The sequence below is a fragment of the Callorhinchus milii genome, unplaced genomic scaffold (genome assembly GCF_018977255.1).
Source record: "Callorhinchus milii isolate IMCB2004 unplaced genomic scaffold, IMCB_Cmil_1.0 Scaffold4, whole genome shotgun sequence".
Taxonomy (NCBI): Eukaryota; Metazoa; Chordata; class Chondrichthyes; order Chimaeriformes; family Callorhinchidae; genus Callorhinchus; species Callorhinchus milii.
Window position 1 is genome coordinate 11,521,752 of NW_024704745.1, and position 26,292 is coordinate 11,548,043.

Sequence of the window (26,292 nt, forward strand, 5' to 3'; positions counted from 1 at the left end):
TCTGAGCCAGGTTGATACACACATTGATACACGCTCTTTAATTGTTAATTCAAGCGATGAATCACACAGCTCTACGTGCATCGTGGGTGCCTCATAACAAATTCAGATTACTGCTAAACTTTGGTTCAGTACATACAGATCTCAGTCCTCTGTAACAGGAGCCTGAAGCAACAAAGGCAAAGTGTTGAATCAGTTGCCGGTAACATGTTTACATCAAAGATAAGGTGGCATTGAAAATGAGAATGAGGTCAGTATTATTAATCATTAACTGCTGACTGATCAGGGGATTTTCAGGAAACGTGACTTTGTTTTGGGGAGATTTTGAAAGAGCTGATTTGGAAGAAGAACAGTTTTTACCTGAACAATGGCTGCACCCTGGAGCAGACTGCTGGCTTCATTGTTGCTTTTCTCCTGCCTCCTCGCAGGTAATTTATCACACTCTTTTATAAGGTAATGTTGGCAACGACGCTTTAGGTGCCCAAATTGGTCCAAATAAATATTCTATGGTTTCGTTGCGAGCAGCATAAACCGTGTTTAGGTATGCGGTGCCACGGGGCTGTGAATGTTGTACAATCATTGCATTACATGCCGTCAGGTTGTGTTCTGAAAACTGACTTCACAATTCTGATGCTCTTTTACCAGCCAGTTTATTTGCCTTTGTTTTCACCATTAGCCCCATATAGTAATATGATGATACAGAACAAAATTGATTTAAGTGCATTTAATTTTGAAATCAGTGAAATTGGGTTTGACTACTGTCAGAAAAATCCTTTTTACTTGTCCCAATCGGAACTGCAAAGCATGTAATTTATGTAGGCACTGTTAGCTGCATTCCAGCAGTGAGTTTTTGCAAACAAACAATGAAATGAAAGAATAATACTGTATCAGGAAAGATTCTGTCTACTTTTCAGTGGAAGGAGATGGGCCTGACCCTCTACAAAACTGCTCTGACTTTCAATTTACATCATGGAGAAGCATTCTACAAAGGACAAACCTCAAGATCAGATATTTGCTGCTCACCCGCGCCAACCCAGACTGTGCCCAGATTATCAACGTCAGCGGCAATGGCCTAGAAGATTCACACTTCAGTGGGAGTCTGCCCACCAAAATCATCCTGCATGGATTCAGGTAATGGGAGCCAGCATGATCTTTCAATAGCCCAATTTGTTAAGCGTTATCTGACAAGGTGAGCTGAGAACACTCAAGTTCTTGGGATAGTGTCGCAAAATTACAATGTTTTTTTTTCTTTTTAACAAAAGTACGCAGGGAAAATGTTCTGAGTACTTGGCTGTGCAATTTTAAGTTTTCTTTTGTTTTCTCCACTTTCTTCTGCTGTGTTCCTTCAGCCACCAAGCCCCAAAGCTTCAGAACTCTCTCCCTGAATCATTCTGTCTTGCTTCCTCTTTCCCTATTTTCAGATCATGCCTGAAGACCTTCCACTTCAAGCTTGCATACGGTCACCTGTCCCCTCCCCCAGCTCGGAGTCAGGCTCCGACACTTTTAAGCACTCCGAGACACTGCCATTTGTTAAAAGCTTTAAATAAATGCAGGGTTTTGTTGGGGCCAATTGTTATCATGGGCAGAGGAATGGCTCCTTCGGTTTAACCTGCTCTGTGTAAAAATGCCTGGGCGCTGCTCAGTGCCCTCCTCTGAATTAACACACGTTTATTTCTGCAAATACAATAATAATAAATAATCCTTGCACTTGATATAACACCTGATCACATCATCGAGACGTCTCAGCGTGCATCACAAGTTATACTGTAAAGTGGTTTGACTGAAAATTTTGTGGTGAAATTCGGCAGCCAGTTGCGCACAGCAATGTCCCACAAATAGCCATGCAGTGAGTGATCAGTTTGTAGGATTGTTGGCCAGGGCACCGTGAGAAACTCTCTTCTCTTTTCGATAGTGCCATGGGATCTTTAAAGTTCACTTGAACAGGCAGATGATACTTCGGTTTAACATCTCATCTGAAGGACGGTTATATTTACTGTTGTGTTCTTTAAATTAATGGCAACATTCAATGGTAAACATCATTATTGCAGTCCATCAAATGTGGATCTATTAATGTGTTCCTGCAGTGTGCAGTTTTTTAAGTTGCTAAATATAGAGATCTTTTCACCATCTCTTTACTATAGGAAATTCCTTTATAAACCTAAAGAGATTACTGTATTCGATGATCAGTGTATGCAAACCCTACTTCACAGAGGAGAAATTTCACTCAAAACGGTCGCCAGTGGCCGAGCTTTTACTGAATGTAATTTTTTCTCATTTCTCCAATAATTGGTCACAAAAAAATCCGTCAAAGTTCATTCAAGTGCTCAGTGCTACAGAAGCTGCAGAATTTCAGCAAAGCAGTGCAGCAGTTTGTGAATTGCAGCTGGTATGTACATCTGGGAACCTGCTGAGGTTTGGGAGTACTTTACTCTGACTTTGCAACTTTTAGTTTCAGGACTTGATCACTTTAGTTTGACATTTTTAGACAGAATGCAAGAGGGAAGTTATGATTCCAGCCTGGGTCAGTGGAAAAACTTGATATTGTCTGTTTGAGTCACCCATCTGCTGAGGATTCACTGTGTTGGATTGCTTGAAATGGCAGTCCCTTCCCTTCCATTCAGCCCATTGAGTCTGCACTGGCTCTCAGAGTAAGCTGTTCTTTCAATTCCACTGCCCTCCCCTATCCCCACACCTTTTCAAGCCTCTAATATTGGTAAATTCACTGCCAAACAGAGGAGCATTTCACCTTAAGTTAATTCTGTATCATTAAAGGATGTGTTAGAGCAACAATAACTTGCATTTATACGGTGCCCTTCACATGGGGTAGAGTCTCAGAGTGTTTAGCAGTGGTGGATCTTGATGCTGAGCCAGGGAGAGAGGTGAGGTGACTGTAAGCACAATCAAAGAGGAAGGTCTTCAGGTGTGATCTGAAGAACACTGGAGTCCTGTAGCTCAATAGTTAGAGCCCTGGGTTCAATTCCCAACAGGGTGAAATGTTGGGCAAGTTTCCTTACTCCACATGTCTCTGTTTAGCTAGCAGTAAGTAGGAATGCAGTTGTTAGTCGATTGGCAGATTATTTTTCTGGGGTTAATAATTCCTTCAAAAAATATATATATTATAAATTGGTCACTTCAACCCACGACTGTTTGTGGGACACCTCTGTGCGCAATTGCCTGCCCCATTTCGCCCACAAAATGTACTGTCAAATTCACTTCACATTATATTCTGTGAAGCGTTTTGAGACGTCTCGAAGACGTGATACAACGCTATATCAGATGCAAGAATTATTATTATTATGAGTCTGTTGCTCTTTTTCCTAATCTTGTTGTTATTTTCTCTGAGGGCGTTGGGGAAGAAGCCCTCCTGGGTGGACTCCTGGCGAAACAGCTGATCACTGCCATGGATGTGAACGTGATTATTGTCGACTGGGTTTATGGGGCGACTGCTTTTTACCCCATTGTGGTGCAGAATGTCGCTGAGCTGGGACTGAGCATTTCCAACCTTATGAGACACCTCATTGTAAGTATGTGCAGAAATCTGGTTACTGAAAATGGAATGTCCAAGGCAAACAGCAATGCAACAACAACAACAAGATTGCATTTATAGAGCGCCTTTCACGTCGGGAGGATGTCCCAAGGCGCTGGACAGTTGGGTCGGGACCCGAGCAGGGGAGAAATGGTCAGGGTGAGGGGAGGGAGGGAGCGAAGAGGGGGTAGAGAGTCGAGAGGGGAGCTGAAGGCATGGTTGAAGAGAAAGGTCTTGAGACCGGCCTTGAAGGAGGAAAGGGAGGAGGCGGTGAAGGCACTGGGGGATGGAGTTCCAGAGCCTAGGGGCTGAGAGGCTGAAGGCCCGGCCACCGATGGTAGGGCGGTTAGGGCGGGGGATGTGGAGCAGACCGGAGCCAGAGGAACGGAGGGTACGGGCAGGTAAGTAGGGGGATAGTAGGTCGGAGAGGTAGGAGGGTGCAAGGCCATGAATGGCCTTGTAGGTGAGGATAAGGATCTTGAATTCGATCCTCTGGGGGATGGGGAGCCAGTGGAGGTGAGCGAGGGTGGGAGTGATGTGGTCGCGAAGCCTGGTGAAGCAAGATCTTACAGTTGTGTGGATCCCTGGTTCAATCGTTTGTCTTCCCGAGTTAGCATGAATTAACCATCACATCTGCATTCCAGATTCAGGGAAGCAGTGAGGAATCTTTCCATCTCATTGGAGTGAGTCTGGGAGCACATGTGGCAGGATTTGTGGGACGCATATTCAATGGTACACTGGGACGCATAACAGGTAATTGTAAAGCAGATGCAAATGGGTTATTCAGTTTATCCCACAATACTAGAGAAATTCACAGAATTGAAGAAGGCCATTCAGCCTATCATGTCTGCGCTGATTCTTTTAAAGAGCAGTCCTTTTAGTTGCATTTACCCGCTCTTTTCCCCATACCCCTGTTCTCCCTGACTCCAGGCCAAATCCTCCAAATTAATTGGTCATTCACTTGATGGCTGTTTATGAGACCTGCTGTGTGCAAATTAGCTGCTGTGTTTGACACAAATTCACTACATGTTACAGTAATTACCTGCCGTAGTGTTTATCTACAAGGACCCACTCAACCTCCCTGCTTGCGTGGTTGAGGAAATGCTTGTTGTTGTTGTTGTGCACAGTCAGCACACTTTACAGTGTATCCTGTGAAGCACATCCTCCCGACATGTAGAGCACTATATCAAATACATGGACTCTTATTGCTGCATGACCACTCATCTCTGCATCACTTTCTTTTTAAGGTTTAGATCCCGCCGGCCCCAAGTTTTCGAAGGCAAGTCTTGATCAACGTCTGGACCCGGACGACGCACTCTTTGTTGAAGCCATTCACACTGACTCTGATAGTAAGTGCAACACCGTTACAGTTCCCAATCCCCACTCAGTGTTGTACAGAATAGAGACGCTGCTAATACCTTCAAGAATCACTTGTGGTGAAAAAGACTCCCCCTTAGCTGATGGCACTTATCAGACCTCCTCACCCATGTGTTTCATAGCTTGTCCATGCTCGGGACGTGATGTTGATAGAGCCTTATGCTATTCCCTCTGTCTCTCTTTTCCAAAGAGAAAAAGCAACGGGATATTGTTCGGTAGGGAGAATTTATCCCAGAACCCAGTGAATGTATTTTATTGAAATTATAAGGATCTGTAGCTTCAATTTAATTATCAGTGCTATAGATTCACCCCCAAAACGCACACACAGCACAAGCTGTCTGTGGCCTTTACTGGCAGCTCATGATATGTAGAATCGTGGGTGTAGACACACATCTCATAATGTACTACTTGGGTCAGTCCCTTGAGCAAAACACTGGTCTCCACTGAAAATGGTCTTGAGAGGTTTGCAACCATTCAAAACAGGTTCGGATTCGGTAATACCAACAGGTCAGAGTCTCAGGATGCTTTAATCAAAACAAACCTTTAATTATGCATACGTGTATATAAAAAAAAGTCACGTCTATCTTAATCAAACAGAGCAATACTACCGAAACTCGCAGGTTCAGCACTTTGTCTTTACAGCAAGCAAACTTTAGTTCTTCAAGCGATCAAGCCTTGCGATTTTCCTAACTCTCAGTCTTCTATCTTCTTTGTCCAAGCATTCAATCTTTATTGTTCTCTGCAACCACTCAGCGATGCTCTGGAGTTAACTAACTTACTTAAGTTGGACCGCGGTTTTTATAAATGTTTCTACCAGACAGAGACAGACTCCAGCCTTGGAAGGGAGAAGCAAGATGTCCTGTGTTGAAGAAGAATAATGAGCAAGCTGCTTTGTCTCAAAAGGGTCTGCTTATCTAGAAGATATGGGTACAAGGATGTGCAAGGCTCGAATATGTTGGTTACACGCTAAGATGCTTGATTGGAGAAGAAGCTTCATAACCATTTCTTTTATGCCATTTTAACCAACTTACAACACAAGGTACAATTTCGGACCTTGAATTTCACAAGTCAGGATTTTGTTGCAGTGCTTCTAAAGCTTCAGTGTGTGATTGCGGACATCCATTTACTGTAAATTCGTATCTTATTCAGAATTCATATCTTATTTGATCTTTAACGTTTCTCAGAAAGATATTGCTTCCAGGTTGGATTCGAACCCTGTCTCGACAGCGCTTCAGATCAGTGGTCTACAGTGTTCTGTGTCACCCAGTTCCTGTTAGAAAACTACTTTGGTATCTGTACCTCCCAAGCAGCCACCCTGTGACAAACCAGTGGCACTTAGAACAGGTGCTCAAAGCAGTTTGTCAGCATGAGAATCTTAGATCAACAAGGCCACTGATCACAGCTGATAGGTGTGTGTGTGAGGAGAGTTGAAAAATCTCAGTCAAAATATAAAATACAAGATTTTACTTTCAAAGAATACATGGGTGAACGAATACAGGGGTGAAAAATGCACATCGAATCAAATCGGTAAGGAAATATTGCATTTGTCTCCGCTATATATTCCCGCCACTGCTCTCACTTGTTTTAAGAAACTGGCTCGCTTTACACATCGTAACAAAACTCGTGAGAGACAGAAAGACAGAGAGTGAATTTAGTCAATGTTTTTCCTTTCATTTCCATGATATATTACAGAGAAACTGCTGGCGAGACAAATTGTTACTGCAATAGGTTTCCCTCTGCTTTCTCGTCCTCCTTGACCTTTCTGCTGCCTTCGACACTGTCGACCACTCTATCCTCATCCACCGTTTCTCCTCCCACCTCAACCTTCACGGCTCTGTCCATGACTGGTTCAGATCATACCTCTCACACCGCCTCCACTTCATCTCCACAAACGGTTTCTCCTCTAGTCTCCACACCGTCTCTTGCGGCGTTCCTCAGGGCTCTGTCCTTGGTCCCCTCCTCTTCAATATCTACATGCTCCCTCTTGGTGTCATCATACGCGGACGTTCGGATGACACCCAACTCTACCTCTCTGCCTTCACCCTTGACTCCAGGACCACTGCTGTCCTGACAGAATGTCTGTCGGACATCAAGTCCTGGATGAGAGTTATTTTTCTTCAGTTGAATGTCAACAAGACCGAGGCTCTCCTGATTGGCTCCCATCAGCGCCTCTTCAACTCAGGCGCTGACAGCATCACCATCCATGGTTGCACACTCCACCTCACTGAGCCAGTCCGAAACCTTGGGGTCTTGTTTCACCCTCAACTATCTTTGTATCCCACATCTGCGCTGTGATCCGCTCTGCCTTCCCCCACCTCCACAATGTCGTCCGGCTCCGCCTCAGTCTCACACCGCAGACCGCCGAAACCCTCATACATGCTTTCATTACATCGAGGCTCGACTATGCAAGCTCACTGCTTGTCGACCTCCCCAACTCCTCCCTCCACAGGCTGCAGATCATCCAGAACTCCGCAGTCTGTGTTCTCTCCCGCACCAGGCTCCGTGACCCCATCACCCCCATACAGTGGAGTCCTGTAGCTCAGTGGTTAGAGTACTCGCTTTTCAAGCGAGAACCTGAATTCAATTCCAGGCAGGGCGAAACCTTGGGCAAGTTTCCTTACTCCACACGCCTAATAATAATCCCTCCAAAAACCAAAAAACAATAATAAAAATTGGTCATTTTTAATCTACGACTGTTTGTTGGACACTGCTGAGCGCAATTGGCTGCCGCGTTCGCCCACAAATATACAGTCAATTCACTTTACAGTGTGTTCTGTGAAGCGCTTTGGGACGTCCTCCCGACTTGAAAAGCGCTATATCAAATGCAAGGATTATTATTATTGTTATTATCCTTGCCCGACTCCACTTGCTTACCATCACACAGAAGATCCTGGTCCTCACCTTCAAAGCCATCCATGATCTTGCTGCCCCCTACCTCTGTGACCTCCTAACACCCTAACATCCTGCTTGCTCCCTCCGCTGAGCAGGCTCCAGCCTAATTCACGTCCCTTCCTCGCTTCCCCCACTATTGGCGGTCGGGCCTTCTGCCACTCTGCCCCCACCCTTTGGAACTCCATCCCACAGTCCCTCCACCTCGCCCCCTCCCTTGCCTCCTTCAAGACCCATCTCAAGAACCTCCTCTTCAACCGTGCTTTCGATCTCTGGGTGGAAGCAGGGGTTCCACCCTCCCCGACCGCTGACCCTCAGCTCGGGTCCAAAACTCTGTCTGTCTAGAGCCTTAGGATGTCCTCCGAATGTGAAAGGTGCGATACAAATGTAATTTTGTTGTTGTTGTTTCCTGGAATCCCATGAGAGCTGCTGGCGAACTCTGTCACCAATATTGCTTCATCCTGCATAGCAGGGAAGCCTCAACAAATACTATTCTGATCTCACTAGGCAAGAACATCTCAGCCAGCAAACCACCTACAATTTAAAAGAAAGTTCATATTGCATAATACTTACTCCTGTATAAATTGGGTTGCCCAATGTTTGCCATCATGTTAACTTGGCTTAGTTGGTGGCACTCTCGCTTTGGTTTGATCCCCACAGCCCAGGATTTGAAATCAGAATCTAGGACAGGCTGATACTCGAGTGAAATACAAGGGGAATGAATGGATTTCTCAGTTTGGTTTGGGTACTCTTAAGCATGGTGATGGTATTCCAATGTGTCAGACATCCGGCTCACAAAAGAAAAGATATGGGCAGGGGGGGAAGGAGTGTTACGTTGTCATCGGTGTCATCCATCAGATGAAACATTAAACCGAGGTCCTTGCCTGTACTTCAGGTAGATGGTAAAGATCTCATAGAACTATTCAAAATAAGAGAGCTTTTCCTGGTGTATTTTTTTTCTATGAAGTGCTTTGAGACATCTTGAAGACGTGATAAGGCGCTATTTCAAATTCAAGGATTATTATTATTATTATTGGGCTGCAACCTTCTATTTTTGTTTGGTCAGAACTGGCGAAGGGTCGTGGACCCGAAACGTTGACTCTTTCTCCACAGATGCTGCCTGACCTGCTGAGAGATCCCAGCGACTTCTGTTTTTGTTTCAGCTACAAGAAGATCCCGTTTACCTCCCACTGAGATGAGTTGGTCTTGTACTTACTGGCCGTTTGTGGAATCTTGCTGTGCACAAAATGACTGATTTTAGTCAGAAAACAGTCATTGAGGTGACAATAATTACTGTAAAGTATTTTCAAATGTTTTGACTCAATAAGGTGCTATAGAACTGAAAGTGTCTTGAAATCTGGTAACAGGTCTACTGTACAGCCCAATAAAAAAATTCAAAACTCTGGCCAAAATCAAGTTACTTTAATTGCAATAATATGGGTTTACCCAGCATTTCACAAATATCTCTTTAATGATATTTTTAAAAGACCAATTGAAATTACATGAGTGCCTGCCATTCCTAAACACACGATTGTGAGATTTGATTTCAGTAATAATAATAATATTATTTGATTTGATATTTGATATAGTACCTTATCACGTCTTCGAGACTTCTCAAAGCGCTTTGAATGACCACAATAACAACAACTTGCATGTATACAACTCCCTTCACCTCGCATAAAGCTTTATAACAAGAGGTCGGATGATGAGCAAGGGAGAAGCAAGAAGGGGAAGGAGAAGGTGAAAAATTGGCACAGACAAAGAGATGAGTTTTAAGTGGGATTTGAAGACCGACAGAGAGGGTGGAGCCAGAAGGGCATTTTATTCCTTCTACTACTACTACTAATAATAATCCTTGCATTCGATAAAATTCCTTTCACATCAGGAGGACGTCTCAAACCACTTCATATGATTTACTGTAAAAATGTGATGACTTTTGTAGATGAAAACAACAGCTAATTTGCCAACAGCAATGCCCCGCAAATAGCCATGAGTTGAATGACCAATGTTATTCACATAAAAACATTAGAAATGTTTGGTGAAAAAAGACTAAGGTCCATCTAGTTCGCGTTCCACCTTCCTGGCGGTCACATGTACATATGTCCCAAACTACCTATGTCTCATCTGAAGGATGCACCTCCAACAGTGGCAGTACTGTGTTAAGAGTGCCAGCCTGGATTCTCCTGATAGATATCTCACATGTGTATGTCCTAGCTTTATTGTGGTAGCCTCTACTAACAGGGATTGCATCCGTTTTGATTGCTTACAGGCTTTGGGATTTCTCGACCAGTTGGACATGTTGATTTCTACGTTAATGGTGGAAAAGACCAACCTGGATGTTGTCAGTACAGAAGCTTATTCTCAGGTAATATTGCATGATATTAAGGTCTAAATTGCAGAGGAGCAAAATTTGTGGTATTCCTTAGTTAACGCTGGCACTAAATTGATATCGGCAAGCCCTGCAACGGGTGGGTCCTATGGCCTTTGAACCCACGGAGTGAGGGCTGACACCTGAGTGCCGAGGGAGTACTGCATCGTCAGCGGTGCCATCCTTCGGACGAGATGTTACACTGAGGTCCCCACCGGCTGTTAACCTGACGTTGCGAGATTCAAACCAAAGCTGGTGTAATACACTAACTGGACACTAGATGGCAGCGCCCCTCTTCCAAATACCTAGTCCGCCATCTTTGACATTGACAATTATCCTTTATGCTGCCATTTTCTTTGTTCTTTGGCCTCAGAGAGTGTGGTTAGTCTTTTTTTTGGACTAAGAGTTATTTTCTGGGCTGAACCTGCTTAGGAATGGCAGCAATTCGCAATCGGCCTGGCCGAGGAAAATACTTTATAATGTTTGGGTGACAGAGAGAGAGAGAGAGAGAGAGACGTGAGACCGAGGATTGATATTGAACGTTAAATTGGCTGCCGCGTTTCGCCCACAAAAATATACAGTCAATTCACTTTACAGTGTATCCCGTCAAGCGCTTTGAGACGTCTCGAAGACGTGATAAGGCGCTATATCAAATGGAAGGATTGTTATTATCATTAAAACACATTCAAATTACAGCTATACCAGACGAGAGGGAAATTAGAAAAAAATAGTTTTTCACACAAAGGGTTGCAGAAATGTGCAACTCACTTACCCCTAAAAGGTTGTAGATGCCTGGTCAATTGAAATAGTTAAGAGGGAGTTGGGTGAGTATTTGATGGGCCAGGGTGTCAGGAGATGTTGAAAGGGCACAGAAATCGGATTAAGTCATGAATCTAATAAACGGTGGAATCGGCTCAATGGGCTTTATGATCTTCTCCTGTTTCTATGTACTTAGGAAGTGCTTCAAATTCTTCCCCAATTACATTATACACTGGATGAAAACAATCTATAGGGTGACCACAAAGTCATCTTCACTGGCTGTTAAAAAAACGAGACTATGGAAGAGCTGAAACAAGCTGTCAGAGATACATTACCGATGATGTCACACCGATCATAGCGATGGATCATTTTCTGCCATGAAAATGATGGCGCTTACAAGATCCTCTGGATGTTCGGACATCTAAATACAGTTAAACACTTGAACGGAATACAATTAAATACTTCAAAATACAATTATCATCATCCCTCTGCATGCTTCAGTTGTTGGTCAGTGCACTGCAGAAAATAAACCATGGGTAACATGACTTTGTGGACATCCACATGAAAAAATTGAACTCTTCAAACAGATTCAGTGTGATAATCTGTTGTGTGAAATGTCACATTTCCACTCCTGTATCTACCAAAACTCTCCTGGTGGATAGAATCCATAGGAATTCCAGCATATTTCTGTAAAGGGATTGACCTAGTACAGAATTTACAACTATTGGGGAAGTCTTTTGAAGTGCTGTGAGTTGATCAGGTAAATCGGCACAGCAATGAGGAAGGTAGGAAAGTGGATGGCCAGATGGTAGCAAATTCTCTTCTGCATCGTCACAGTTTAGAATTACAGTAACTGTCTGTCTCTTTTTTTCCTCCAGTGTATAAACGTGTGATCTGTGATCACATAAGAGCTGTTCATCTGTACATCAATTCAATCAAGAACCCCTGTCCTCTGGTGGCTTTCCCTTGTCAATCCTATGAGGACTTTGTCAACGGACAGTGTGTGGACTGCTTTTCCCATTTCCTGCTGCGCTGCCCGCAAATAGGTACAAAAGTAGCACTGATGCTACCCACGTTTTATTTGTTTGCTGAAATACTAAGCCTCAAATTTAAATATAAGGAACAATATTGCATTGTTTTTAAATATAAGCGCAGCAAAGTTGCATCCATTGTGTCCTGTAGATTTCCAAGCAAACTAAAGGGAAAGGGTCATCACAATTTCACAAGATTGGTTTTGATGAAGAAAGCCCTTTGGCCCCATTTGATCTCCTCCTTCCAGAGCACCCTTCTTTCCATCACAGAATCAAACTGTTTCGTTAAATGAGCCCCAGTATTCTGGCCTTAACCATTAAAAGGAAACCCTCTTTGTCACCCATTAAATTTAATGACCCATCAAAAAGCAGATGAGAACAAAAGAACGTAGGGATGTGGGGCAAACTGCAAACCTCGAAGTGTTAAATAACATCTATAGGAGGGACAATGCAACACGTGATGTGATACCTATTACCAGCCATGGTCAAAAGCAGTTGATGGTTATCACTGCTGATTGCCCCACTTCCCACCCACCCACTTCCACCTATCAACAGCACAATCACTGGGTCCAAGACTGGCCAAATATTCTTACCATCGCCAGCCATCCATGTTCTGACTGTGAAGCACAGTGCTACTGTTGTGCAGAGTGCAGTACTTCAGTGTGGTGTCATGACTTATCCTGACCTTCACATCACACATGGTACTAGTCAGCACATTTACACTCCCCCACCTCCCCCTTCCACCGCCTCTTCCCAACACTGCTCTCAGTGGTTGCACCCAGAAGCCAGAGGCACTATATATTATCGGATCTCTGTCTTGTAAACTGCTGTGACTGCACCCATTAAGTTTAAGCCCAATGATGACTGAAAGGAAAAACCTGCATGAAATAATATCAATACACTTCCACCACAATATTTCCTAGGACTGATGGAGCGAGGGGGCATCAGAGAAGATGTTTATCCGAAGGAAGCGAAAGTATACATGATGACGTCAAAAGCATCTCCTTTCTGCGGTAGGTCCATTTCAGTTCGCACCTGAAGACATCTTCAGAATATGGGCTTTAGTATTTTGGATGAAGTGGCCATTTTAATAGGTAATAATTGCTTCAAATGCAAGCATATGCTTAAAACAAAAGCTTTGCTCTTGCGGCAATTGACCCTGTTCGAACCCTTGATTGTGCTGCAACATTCTAGCACCAATCCCAGTAATTTGTTACTCCATCCGTAACTCAGACACATTGGTTGCGCTGGTGACTTATTGATTTGTACTTTTTTACCCTATGAAAGGACAGCTATAATGCACCATGACTGGTGACTTCCACAACTTTTATTGCACCCTCAGGACAGATTCGCAAATGGCCCAATTGCAGTAACATCAAAAGAAATGATACCCAAATCTCAGGCACATTGGATGGTTGTAGTCGTTGCATTTTATCTTGACAAAATGAGAATGAGAATGGTGAATGAAGGCTGAAAGCATTATTCACAGTATTCAGCTTTCAATACATGTCACGACAGCGGAGTTGCATTCAAGTATATCTGTTAGCTAGCTCAGAGGGTTTACCACTGGACAATACTGATACCAGCTTTTTTAAAAATAAAATTTAGTTTGGAAGTCCATTTGTTTCTGCACTTTCCTTTTGTTTTCACCTGTTCAAAGACATCAGCTAAACACAGGCAGTTGCAGTTATAAATTTCCATCAAAGGAGTTTCCACTGAGCAACTCTATCATACACTATGAAATCAGAAATTGTAGTACAGAATGAGGCCATTCAGCCCATGGAGACTGGGTTAGTGCTAACTCCGCATTTGAGCTATATATTCCAATCCTGATCCTTTCCTGTATTTCTTTATGCAGGTGTCAGGCTGGCTGAGTTGGTAGCACTCTCATTTCTGAGTCAAAAGTTTAAGGGTCAAGCCCCACGTCAGGACTTCAAGCAGTCTAGGTTGACATACAATGAATACAATGTGGGGGTGGGGGAGTGTTGCATTGTTAGAGGTGCCGTGTTTCAAATGAGACAACAAATCAAGGTCCCATTTCAGGTGGAAGGGAGAGAGAATGGAGCTTCTCCTTGTGTTCTGATGAACAGCCCCCCAGATAGAATTGATCATTCACTTTATGGCTCTTTGTGAGACATATTGCTGTGTGCAAATTGCTCCGTTGGGCCCATAAAATACACAGTGACTACATTTTAGAGTAATTCCTGTGAAGTGCTTTGAGACATCCTCCCATAGTAAAAGGCACTGTAAGAAATTAAAGTATATTATTATTGGATAATAATGGATCAAGTTGCTTCAGTACAGTATTAGCAAATTCTGGTCCTCTGTCCCCTGTATGCATTCATATATGGTGGTATAGGTGATGGGCCCAAAATTCAACCCAGTCTAAGCTTGTAAAACCATTTTGTCTACAATTTAAAAATCACGCAGAATTGTGGAAAATTCTTGAATTCAGTCCTCATTTGCAATCCAGTCCTTTTGGCAAAAAAACATCTTCCAAACTAAGACTAAGACTGAATGTAAGAATTTTCCACAAGTTTGTACCATCTTCAATTTTAAGACAAAGAACAACAACAACAACAAGATTCCATTTATAAAGCGCCTTTCACGTCAGGAGGACGTCCCAAGGCGCTGCACAGTTGGGTCATGACCCGAGCAGGGGGAAATGGTCAGGGTGAGGGGAGGGAAGGAAGGGAGCGAGCAGGGGGGAAATGGTCAGGGTGAGGGGAGGGAAGGGAGGGAGCGAGGAGGGGGGAAATGGTCAGGGGGAGGGAAGGGAGGGAGCGAGGAGGGGGGAAATGGTCAGGGTGAGGGGAGGGAAGGGAGGGAGCGAGGAGGGGAAGAGAGTCGAGTGGGGAGCTGAAGGCACGGTCAAAGAGAAAGGTTTTGAGACCGGCCTTGAAGGAGGAAAGGGAGGAAGCAAGGCAAAGGCACTAGGGGATGGAGTTCCAGAGCCTCGGGGCTGAGAGGCTGAAGGCCCGACCACCGATGGTAGGGCGGTTGGGGCGGGGGACGTGGAGCAGACCGGAGCCGGAGGAACGGAGGGTACGGGCAGGTAGGTAGGGGGATAGTAGGTTGGAGAGGTAGGAGGGAGCAAGGCCGTGAATGGCCTTGTAGATGAGGATCTTGAAATCAATCCTCTGGGGGATGGGGAGCCAGTGGAGGCGAGCGAGGGTGGGAGTGATGTGGTCCCGAAGCCTGGTGCGGGACAGTACACGAGCTGCAGAGTTCTGAATGACCTGCAGCTTGTGGAGGGAGGTGGCGGGAAGGCCGGTGAGGAGAGAGTTCCCGTAGTCCAGCCTTGAGGTGACAAAGGCGTGGACCAGGGTTTCAGCAGCGTGAGGGGTGAGGTAGTGCCGTAGTCTGGCGATGTTCCGGAGGTGATGGAAGGCGGTGCCAGTTGTGGTGCGGATGTGAGGGAGAAAGGACAGCTCAGGGTCGAACAAAACGCCGAGGTTCCTGACTGGCTTTGAGAGGTGGAGAGTGCAGCCTTGGATGCTGATGGTGTCAGCGCCTGAGGTGCGGAGGCGCTGACGTGAGCCAATCAGGAGGGCCTCGGTTTTTCGCACGTTGAGCTGAAGAAAGTTGTCTCTCGTCCAGGACTCGATGTCGGACAGGCAGGCTGTCAGGACATCGGTGGTCGTGGAGTTGAGAGTAGAGGAGGAAAGGTAGAGTTGGGTGTCATCCGCATACATGTGGAAGTTAACTCCATGTCTGCGGATGATGTCACCGAGGGGGAGCATATAGTTCACAAAGTTGTGAACAGGATATTCCCCAGCTATCTCTGCATTACATGTTTAAAAACTTTTCAGTTGGAGTTATTTTCATTGCTCTTTCTCCAACCAGTGAAACATTTTCTGGTGAAAGTATTTCTGAAAGAGTTGGGGACGAACAAACAGAAGATTGAAGTAAAATTTAAAGACAGCTACGGCACTGTCATTTCAAATCTACAGCTTTCTATGTAAGTACTTTGATCGATGTTAACAAAATGCCAGTTTGTTTTGTTAGTGAGACTGATGCTACGTGCTGGGAGGTACAGGGAAAGATGATGTTCTAAGTCTGGCTTAGTTGGTTGCTCTGTCGCCTTCTAAGTCAGCAGTCTGTGGGTTCAAGCCATTATGCCCTGCATTGTCAGCGATTTTGTCTTTTGGATGAAGAGTTAAACCTAGGTCCCATCTACCCATAAAGAGAAGGTAGATTCTCCCAGTGTCAAGGCCAGTAAACCCCCAGATAAAATTGATCATTCATTTCATGGCTGCTTGTGGGACATTGCTATGCACAAATTATCTGATGACTTCCCCTAAAAAATACACAGTCACCTCACTTTACAATACATCCCATGAAGCACTTTGAGGTGTTCAGAGATTTGATAAGGTGCTATATCAAATGCAAGGATTATTATAACATCCAGTAACAAGGCTGAGAGTATCTTCTACCACAATGAAAGGATTCAAGCATCGTCCTAAACTAAGGTGAGGGTCAGGGCCTAATTCTGTATTTCTGTCTGACAAACCTATGCAGCTGTCATAAAATTCCATTTGATTTTAATAAAAATCGCTTGGCTGTTCTCTGTAATGTAATGTTTACAGGACACAGCAGGTTGTGCTGAAGGCAATCATGCATAAGGATTCAAAGCTATGCCCAAAACTGCTTAAGCTGGCATTGGACCCAAGGGTATCCTTCACAGACACATCAGCACAAAGTCTCACTGTGGCAAATCTCCATCTTGTACCCTGGGCCTTGATATCATGAAGCACTTACATGCATTCGGTGATGCTTCCACCAGTCAGATTTCAGTATTTCAGGCATGATTCAATTTGATGTGCAGAGAGACGTCGTTCATGTTCACTCATTGAATTGTATTTTGTTTATTACTGAAACGTGAATTCTTGTTTTGTCGTAGCCGTTACATTTGGCTTAACAGATCTTGCTCAAGCCAGATCAACACTCGTCAATCCCCAGACTTATCAGTCGCTTGTGATAGATACAGTATTTGCCAAACAAATAGTCCTTGAGGGATCTGAGTATAAAACAATATTTTTTTAGCGGAGTTTTTTTAAAACTTAGGACCAGCCCAATGGACCTAAATGTTCTTTGAATATGGATGTGGGACTAGATAAGGCCAAAAAAATCGAACTTTGATATTAAAAGGTTGTAGAATTTTAAAAAATGAGTCTGTTCAGGTTAAAAGTGAAAACTAGGATATAAATGACAAGCTACAGCATCAGTTTTGTCATTGTACTTAATCAGACTTGACGTACTAACTCTTTCTCAAGAACTTTCTTCTTATGTTTGGTGCCAGCTGACACAGTTGGCAGCACTCTCGCCTCAGAGTCAGAGGTTTGTCACATTAAGTCCCTACGTTGAGATTTTGAAATCACAGTTTAGTCTGACTCCCCAGTTCAGTGCTGGGGGAATGCTGCATTGTCAGAGGTGCTGTTCTTCGGATGCGATGTTAAACAAATGTCCAGGTGGAACATCTGCCAACTCAAGTGGACATTAAAGATTCTTTGGCACTATTCTTGACCAACAAACCCCCAAATAAATTTGGCCATTCACTTCATGGCTGTTAGTAGGGCATTCCTGTTCCACTTTACAGTAAAATCTTGGAGAAGCGCTTTCAGATGGCCCCCTGGTGTTAGAGGCACTTTTACCAAATGCAAAGATTATTACTATTATTATGTTGTCTGAATCAAGGTGAAATATCATGAAGGCAGATCGCTCTGAATATCTTTTTCCAATTTTCGTTTTACTACTTTAAGTTTTATTTGCAGACCTTCTGGAAGGACACAACCACACACAAATATGATTAAACAGGTCATATCGTATGATGCCCACGTCAAAATGAACTCCATCAGCGCAAAATTATTGACCAGCTGGACTAGGAAAAGTAATTCGGTCCATATTAATGAATTGCAGGTTTCAGAGCTCCCACTGCACAAAAGGTAAATTATGTTTCTCATGAGGTCCTAGAATTCTACCTGCTCTTATCATGTAAGATCCTTTGCTCTTAAAATTTACGAGTCTAAAATGGATGGGTGGGTGGGTGAGTGGTTGGGTAGATAGATGGATATGATAGCCGGGATCAGATCCAAAAGAGAGTTTAGAAGGGATGTCTTTATACAGAGGGTGGTGAGAATGTGGAACTCGCTACTGGAAGCTGTGGTTGAAATAAAAAGCATCAACCTATATAAGAGTAAACTTGATACCCACAATACGGGAGAAGGGAATATATGAGTATGGGAAAGGAGATTTGGAGAGGTGGAAGTTCAGGAAGAGTACAAGCACTGGTACAGACTAGTTGGGTCGAATGGCCTGCTTCTGTGAGTGTTAATGTTCCATGAAATTCTAAGTAATATCTTTTGAATATTTTGGTTTGAAAAAGCATCCAAAATATCAAAGCCATAGAAAAGACTCCAAAGCTTGTTGTTATTAACACATATTTCTAAAAATCTGATGTATGCAGTACACAAAACTAATACTGTAGCTTTATATTTTGTAATCTACGTTCATGCCAATCTAGGTGCAATTGCATTGCATACTGAATGTAACAGTTTTTGTGTTGTATTGGGTGTTTGTCCTGAATAGCATTGCCAATAGTAGGTGTTAATGCTGCCCCAAGTTTTTAATCTACAATCTACCATCCCTGCCTCAATCCCTCCCACCTTGCCCCCTCTTTGCCCTTTTTCAGATCGCACCTGATGACATTCCTCTTTGACCTATGGTTACCTCTCCTTTCTCCTTGTTCCAAGGTGTTACCCCATGTGAAGGGTACAATATAAATGCATGTGACATCCTGTAGCATATTGGTTAGATCATTCGGCTTGCAAGCCAGAGGACTTGGGTTCGATTCCTGACAGGGTGAAACCTTAGGCATATTTCTTTACTCCACATGTCTCTGTTTACCTAGCATTAAGTATGAACCCGGTTGTTAGTTGATTGGCGGAATCGTTTTCCGGGCTAATAATCCCTTTAAAAAAATAAGATGAGATACTTAAATCCCTCTGCCCAAAATAATAATACTTTGGTCACTCAATCCACAACAGCTTGTGGGACACTGCTGTGCACAATTGACTGCCGCATTTAGCCCACAAAATATAGTCAGTTCACTTTACAATATATTTTGTGAAGCTCTTTGAGATGTCTAGAAGACACGATAAGGCACTATATCAAATACAAAGATTATTGTTATGTTGTTGATAATTTTGATCTTTTCTGCTCCTTTTTAGTGGGATGCCAACTTGGTGTGTGAGTAACATAACGGTAAGCAACATATTCTCTGATATACATTACCAATTCTCTGACTGTTTGTAAAAGGTCTATACATCTGCATGTTCTTATTGTGCACATAGCAGAGGAATAGTGAAGATATGTATGTATAACATTTTAGCTGCGGTAATACATGCTGCATGTTTTTACATCAAAGGTTCAGTCCGTGTCTGATCAAAGATTTTTGAATATCATTCTGATTCTAAGTTTCTTCCACTTTCTTGCAATTTTGCTTCTTGTTCCCCTCCCCCCCCACTTTCTCACAAGAGATACGCTTGGGAAGTGTCACTTGACTTCATGTTATCAGCTCCCTCTCTTTCCCAGTTTATTTGGCATGCAAAGGTTGTCCTTCAGGGGAAACTCCAGTTTAAACGACAGTCAATATTGTGACTCACATTGATCTCTCCGCCACAAGTCTAATGCTTTGGTCTGAAGATTTTAAATAGAATTGAGAAAGTAAACCCAGAACAGATGCACAATGCAGCAGAACAAGAGTGCACAAGTTTTAGGGTTTGCAGGACAGACAGCAGGAAATAGTTCTTTGACTAGATGGTTAAAATAAAAAACTTGAACAGGTCACCAGGAAGGGTGGTTGAGGCCAGCATGTTGAACATTTTTTTTTAAAAGAGCAGCTTGATGGGAGGACAGTAAAGTGGGTATTCTGAAAGGATGAGGTCAAATGGGGTCCTTAACCTGAAGCTCCCTTGTTTCCTTGTGAAGTTAGCAGCTTATTCAATAATTGTATTAGAAATGATAGATTTTATAGCGGACTGTCATGCAATTTAGACTGCAATAGGCTCAGAAACACGGTATCAGCAACAGGATTTGTGAACATCGAAACCAAATTTGCATCACACTGACCCACAGAAACTCCACTCCGACACACCCGGAAGTAGGTAACCTTGGAGCTCCAGGACGTTACCCCGCATGAAGGGCCCTATATAAATGCAAGTTGTTATTGGAGCAGAATTCCCGTGGGTCAGCATGACAAACATCCAATTAACGTCAGGAATTCAATACATAAAAATCCTGTTGTCCATACCATTTTTTTGATCCCACTGCAAAGTAGGCTATAGTCCAAAATCAATTAGGCTCTTCATTACACTAGAACAGTAAGTATAATCCACAATAGACTACAGATCCTGTGGAATCACCTTAACACCAGTAGAACTCAGTTAGTTTTGGATACTCTTAGGCATGGTTATGAGTTTCAACATGTGTCAGACATCCAGCTGAAAACAAAAAACACACTCGTCCTGGGAACCCTGAATGACATCCCCAGCAATGTGCTATTTCTTTCATGTAATTTCTACAGCGGTGACTTTGTGGTACGTTTTACTCTTGAATGTAATGAAGTAAAAAATGTGTTTATGTTTTCCCCACTGGACCTTGAATTATGCGTTTAAATAACAGAAATAAATCAGGGTTGCTTTTTCAGATGTTGTTTGTGAAGAATAAACTATTAAAATTTGGCAAATCATGCTTGCCTTTGCTTTATCTTCAATTCCATTATCTGGATATACTATCATGGCTGCACATTCATTGGTGTATATAAACATAATAATCCTACCTTGGCTTTTTGAGGCTGTTGGATTTAAATAGTTTCAACTGATATCTGACAATTTATTGCAGCTGGGTGAGCTGAGTTGCAGTTTGCAAGACATTGCAATGTTGTCACCTACCTATAGTTTGTGGTACAGTACAGTAAAGAGGAGTTTCTCCCAGTGTTCTTGCCAACATTCCTCCTGATAAAAAGTGATTAAGGCTATTTTGGAACGTTGCTGTGCTCAAATTGACTGCCACCTTTGCCTACAAATACACAGTCACTACACTTCACAGTAAATTCTGTGAAGCGCTTTGCGACGTCTCAACAATGTGATAAGGGGAATGCAAGGATTGTTATTATCTAAAGTGCCTGAATGCTATGATCTTGAATAATAAACCCACACACACCCACATACACACACAGAGATTTTATAGTCAGTAAATCTTTTCAGTGCAGCTAATTTATTTGTGGTTGAAAGACCCTGAAATACCACAGGTCAGATGTAATGTTTTGAACGTTGTTGAGAAGGGAATGCGTGTAAGAAATGTTTACCCAGGCTGACACACAGAGTTTCCATCAAGTGCCAATAGGTGGCACGTGAGTAACAGTTCTTTGACAATCGAGTGAAACTATTCATGGGCTTTGGACATGTGAAGGGAACTGTTGCTCATCACCAATAAATAAGGGAAATTCTCTCGAGTCTGGCTACATTACAACACTGATATTTAAGCTGCAAATTTGCACTTTAGTACTGCAATGTTTTTAGGGGAGTAAGATTTTAAAGCAATATGAGATGTCTGTGTGTCTGTTCTGAATGTCTCAATTGAACACAGTGCCGCAGGAACCTTGGAGGCTATTCAATGGGAGTGAGTGCCCTGGACTGGCTTGGGAGCCAGTTGCTGCATTAACAGTGATTATTGTGCAGATGGGATCAATGCAACAACAAGAAAATGCACTTGTCCAGCATCAAAACAAAGGGGAGACAATGAGTCAGGGTGAATCATTCAATGAGCAATGGAAACAGCTCTCTTTTCTGCAGTGAAAATATCACTGAAGTGTACCATTGTTTTTGTCCCTTTTCTGTTTTAAAAATAATTTGTAGAATGAAACAAATCTCGCCATATTCATTGAATGCATCACTCCCGATGTTGGTTTTCTTCATGGGACTTTTACAGGTGACATCTACAGTATTGTACACGTCTACTCTTTTACTCTCTGTTTATCTTCTTTCCTCCAAAAGTTAAACACAAGCGGAGCCAGACAGATAATGTTGCTTTCACATTTAGGCGCACCATTTGCTCATCCAGCCCTTTTACTTATTGATGGCCGTTGTAGAGGTAAATAAGAGCATTGAAATGGGCGGTTCATTAATATAAAATGACCCAAAATACTTGTAATGGAATGGTAATTCTCTTACCATTTCTCCAGGGAGAAACTGAAGGTCAGTAATTTCCCCTGTACAACTGATGTAACAGTGACAGAATCTTTTTCTTTGTGCCAAGAAACCAAGTGACCTACAGTGTATTGAAAACAAGCCATCTAAAAGCATATTTCCAGCTTACACAAGCACTGCACTTTTATGCTCACCTTCACAGGATGCTTCTAAGCCTGGGGCAGACCATACATTGCATTTCTTTCCCATCATCCGCACACCTTGTAATTGTCATAACAAAAACAGTTGCATGGAACGATAAAGCATGGAACCGGGCCATTCAGCCAAATGAGTCTGTGCTGGTGTTTATACTCCATCCTTGTTCCCCTCTCCTATAAACCTCTTTTCCTTTCTTCCTCACGTGCATGCATCAGTTGTTGCTAAGTGTGCCATAATTGAACCAATACGTCCTTTTGTGAATGTTAGTGTATTATTCCTTCTAATTAGTGTTAATAGTTCACAATTGTCTATCTGCAGTTGCAATGAGACATGTTATCAGTTAATGCTCCCCTTTCAGAATCATAGTCATTATAAAATACAATGCAATTTACTTTTATAAAGCACCTTTCACGTTCATATCTTATTCCATTTTTTGGTAAACTTCTAACCTTATCATTGTTGGAATTCTTTCCTGCTCTCCTTCCCTCTCAAGTGCAGGTTTGTCAGTGGCATCAGTAACATGCTTTACACGTGTTTTGTAAAGTTATGTTGCATGCATAATTTATTTTGAAAATTCCTTTCTGTTTTAGATTCATGCAATTGCAGTGCTCAACCGACTATGGAGAATTGGCTCTCCTGATCTGTAAGTTCTACTTCTGTGCTGCCCAATTGTGTTGTAAGATGGATTTGAATTCCCTTGCAGACGCACTTTCCTGGACTGTGATGGAGCAATGTTCTCTCATCCACTGTCCCCATCCATCATATACTCTCCATGACCTGCCTCTCAGTATCTGCCTCTATTGCTGAACATAGAAACATAGGAACAGGAGAAGACCATTCTGCTCCTCGAGCCTGTTCCCCCATTCTATTAGATCATAGCTGAGAGACCTAGGTTCGATTCCCGGCAGGGCGAAACCTTGGGCAAGTTTCCTTACTCCACGTGCCTGATAATAATCCCTCAAGAAAAAAAATAATAATAATTTGGTCACTTCAATCCACGACTGTTTGTGGGACCACTGTTGTGCGCAATTGGCTGCCGCGTTTCGCCCACAACATAGACAGTCAATTCACTTTAAAGCATATTCTGTGAAGCGCTTTGAGACATCTAGAAGACGTGAAAAGCGCTATACGAAATGCAAGGATTATTATTATTATCTGTACCTCAACTCCAATTACGGACAACAGTGTGACCCTGGGGAATACATGCAGGCCATCACTTCCATATTCCATGAAAGTCTTGTACATATTCCTCACCATTGGCCAGCCCAGAGATCCCGCCTAGAGAGAGGGGGTTTCAGTGGGGATAGAAGAAGTGACTTTCAAACCTCTTTCACTTATATGAAGAGGGACCACTACAGTCGAACACTTCCTCATATTAACAATTCTCCCTTAAAGGTGATGACCTTTGTTTTATTGTTTTGAAATCCAACTCCCTTTGTTGATGCCGGAGGCCTTTGTATGGATCGTTCAGCATACATCCGCATTACAAAAATGATTTCAGTGATTTCTCAGAGGAGAGGAAATTAATTTCTCAATTTTTTCAATATTGTTCTGGGAGGAGGGGAATTTACACTATGTGATGTGATCATTTTTTGTCCAGTATTTAATGATGAGTTTGGGGTCAATCTCCTCCCCCATCCAATTTCTACAGAAAGTTTTCTCCTTCCAATTGCTTTGCACAGAAACCGAGCCACGTGCATTTTAAAGATATCAGCACTTTGGGGATTTAGGGATTCTAGCCACTGAGATGGCGTTTTTAACTTCAGTTTTTTTTGGTGCTAGAACTATTTTTGGACCTTTATTTGACTAAAAAGACGTGTGAGTTCTGCACTCTACCCAGGCATCCTGATATCTCCCCTCCCCAGGTAGCCTGATTAACAAAAAATGTACAGCACGGAAACATGCCACTCAGCCCAACTAGTCCGTGCCAGTGTTTAAATTCCACACGAATCTTCACCCATTCTATTCCCCTCTCCCTTATGTGAAATTCTGGTTTCCTCTTCATTGCATCTGATCCAACCACCACTTCAGGCAGCGAATTCCACAATCTCACTACCCTCTGTGAAGTAGTTCCTCCTAAACTCTCTTTTAGATCCTCTAGTCACTATCTTATATTTGTGTCCCCTAGTTAGGGATGCCTCAAGCCAATGGAAACAATCTATTTATATTAACCTTATCAATACCTTTTTCAAACGCTTCTATTAGGTCCCCCTTAAATGTTCCTTCTCGAGTGAATAAAAGTCTAACCTATCTAGTTTATTCTTACAATAATAATAATCCTTGCATAAGATTTAGCGCATTATCACGTCTTCAAGATGTCTCAAAACGCTTCACTGAATATAATGTAAAGTGAATTGACTGTATATTTTGTGGGTGAAATACTGCAGCCAATTGCGCACAGCTGAGTCCCACAAACAGTCGTGGATTGAGTGACTAAACTGTTTTATTAAGGGATTATTACCCCCGGAAAACGATCCACCAATCAACTAACAACCAGGTTCCTCCTTAATGCTAGGTAAACAGAGGCATGTGGGGTAAGGAAACTTGCCCAATGTTTGCTTTGCCGGGGAATCAAACCCAGGTCTTCTCACTTGCGAGGCGAGTCCTCGAACCACTAAGCTACAGGACTCCACTGATAGTAGTAACATGCCAGCCATGGTATCATCCTCAGTGTAACCTATTCTATTCTCTTTCCATTGGAGCTATATCCTTCATATAGCATGGAGACCAGATTTATCATTCTTCAAAACTGATCTGGTTCCTTCAAACACCATCAGGGTGGATAATATACTTTCTCCACTTCACAGAGGTTAACTATTTCCATACAGAGAATATTTCTATTTATCTTTTGTGCAGATCTGTGCTTGGGTGGCTTCTAAGCCCTGATTCTTCCAAACACTGTCGGTGCCCTGGGATTGTCTGGCAGAACAATTCCAGGCGTGCCGTATTACAACCTGAATTGTTTGGATCCTCAATTAGTCTTGGTTCCTCTCTGGACTTCCCAGAGAGGAACCGAGACATTTGTCCTCATGCCTCCTCACCAGTTGAGGGCTGCTTCCCCACACTCCTTCTTAAGTATGATCAACATCTTGGGATCTCCAGCTCCTTAGCTGACTATCGCAGAATAGTTAATGCCGTCAATGCAGTAGTGTTTCTGTCAACCTTTGGCCTCGTAGAATAACTTCCATCCCCTCTGATATCTCTCATCATTGAAGCAATTATGTATCTCAATGCTATTGACTGGTTTGGGGATATCTACAGATCTTTTATGCAAAGTGTGTCGATTTGGCTCAGTGGAATCACTCGCCTCTGAATCAGAAGGTTGTGGGTTCAAATCCCACGTTGGGACTTGAACTCATATAGCTTGACACTCCAATTCAGTGCTGAGTGGTATTGCAATGACAGACTTGGCTACCTTCAGATGAGAAGTTAAACCTATCCCATGGCATTATTCAAAAAGAGAAGGGAATCTCTCCCAGTGTCCAGGCATCCAAATAAAATTGGTCACTCATTTCATGGCAGTTTGTGGGACATTGCAATTGTGCTGCTGTGTTTGCCTACAAATACACAGTCACTCCATTTCACAGTAATTCCTGTGAAGCACTTTGATGCATCGTGATAAGCGCTATATCAAATGCAAGTGTTATTATTATTAATATTAATAATATTAAGTGCCTTTGAGCTGCCAACTTGCTGCTTTGTTGTAGTTGGAAACGGGGGAAAAAACTGAAACAAAAAATAATCCTCAGTAGCACTTGGTTTACATTTAATACATTTCTGCTCTTCCCAACTCTTGCCTCAACTATAATGTATTAGGTTCCTCACAAGTCATTTTTCACAGTGGTAAAATAAAAGTGATGGTGGTTACCCTGGGAGCATGTGTGTTTGGGAGGTGTTAATGGCCATATATAGTAGCAAAAACTTTAAATGCTCAACTGA

At 42.8% G+C, this 26,292-nt stretch overlaps 1 protein-coding gene across 1 annotated transcript in view; it reads left to right on the forward strand.

Annotated features, from left to right (window-relative positions):
- Positions 1–223: 223 nt before the first annotated feature.
- The window catches only part of fstl1b (follistatin-like 1b), a 99,387-nt gene continuing 73,318 nt past the window's right edge, over positions 224–26,292 (forward strand). Inside the window, 12 exon segments of the mRNA XM_007895842.2 lie at positions 224–425; positions 912–1,128; positions 3,341–3,369; positions 3,372–3,517; positions 4,168–4,276; positions 4,771–4,872; positions 10,059–10,154; positions 11,795–11,962; positions 12,871–12,960; positions 15,794–15,908; positions 17,710–17,892; positions 19,177–19,210. Of these exon segments, the coding sequence (XP_007894033.2) occupies positions 365–425; positions 912–1,128; positions 3,341–3,369; positions 3,372–3,517; positions 4,168–4,276; positions 4,771–4,872; positions 10,059–10,154; positions 11,795–11,962; positions 12,871–12,960; positions 15,794–15,908; positions 17,710–17,892; positions 19,177–19,210 (1,350 nt within the window). The 5' untranslated portion in view covers positions 224–364.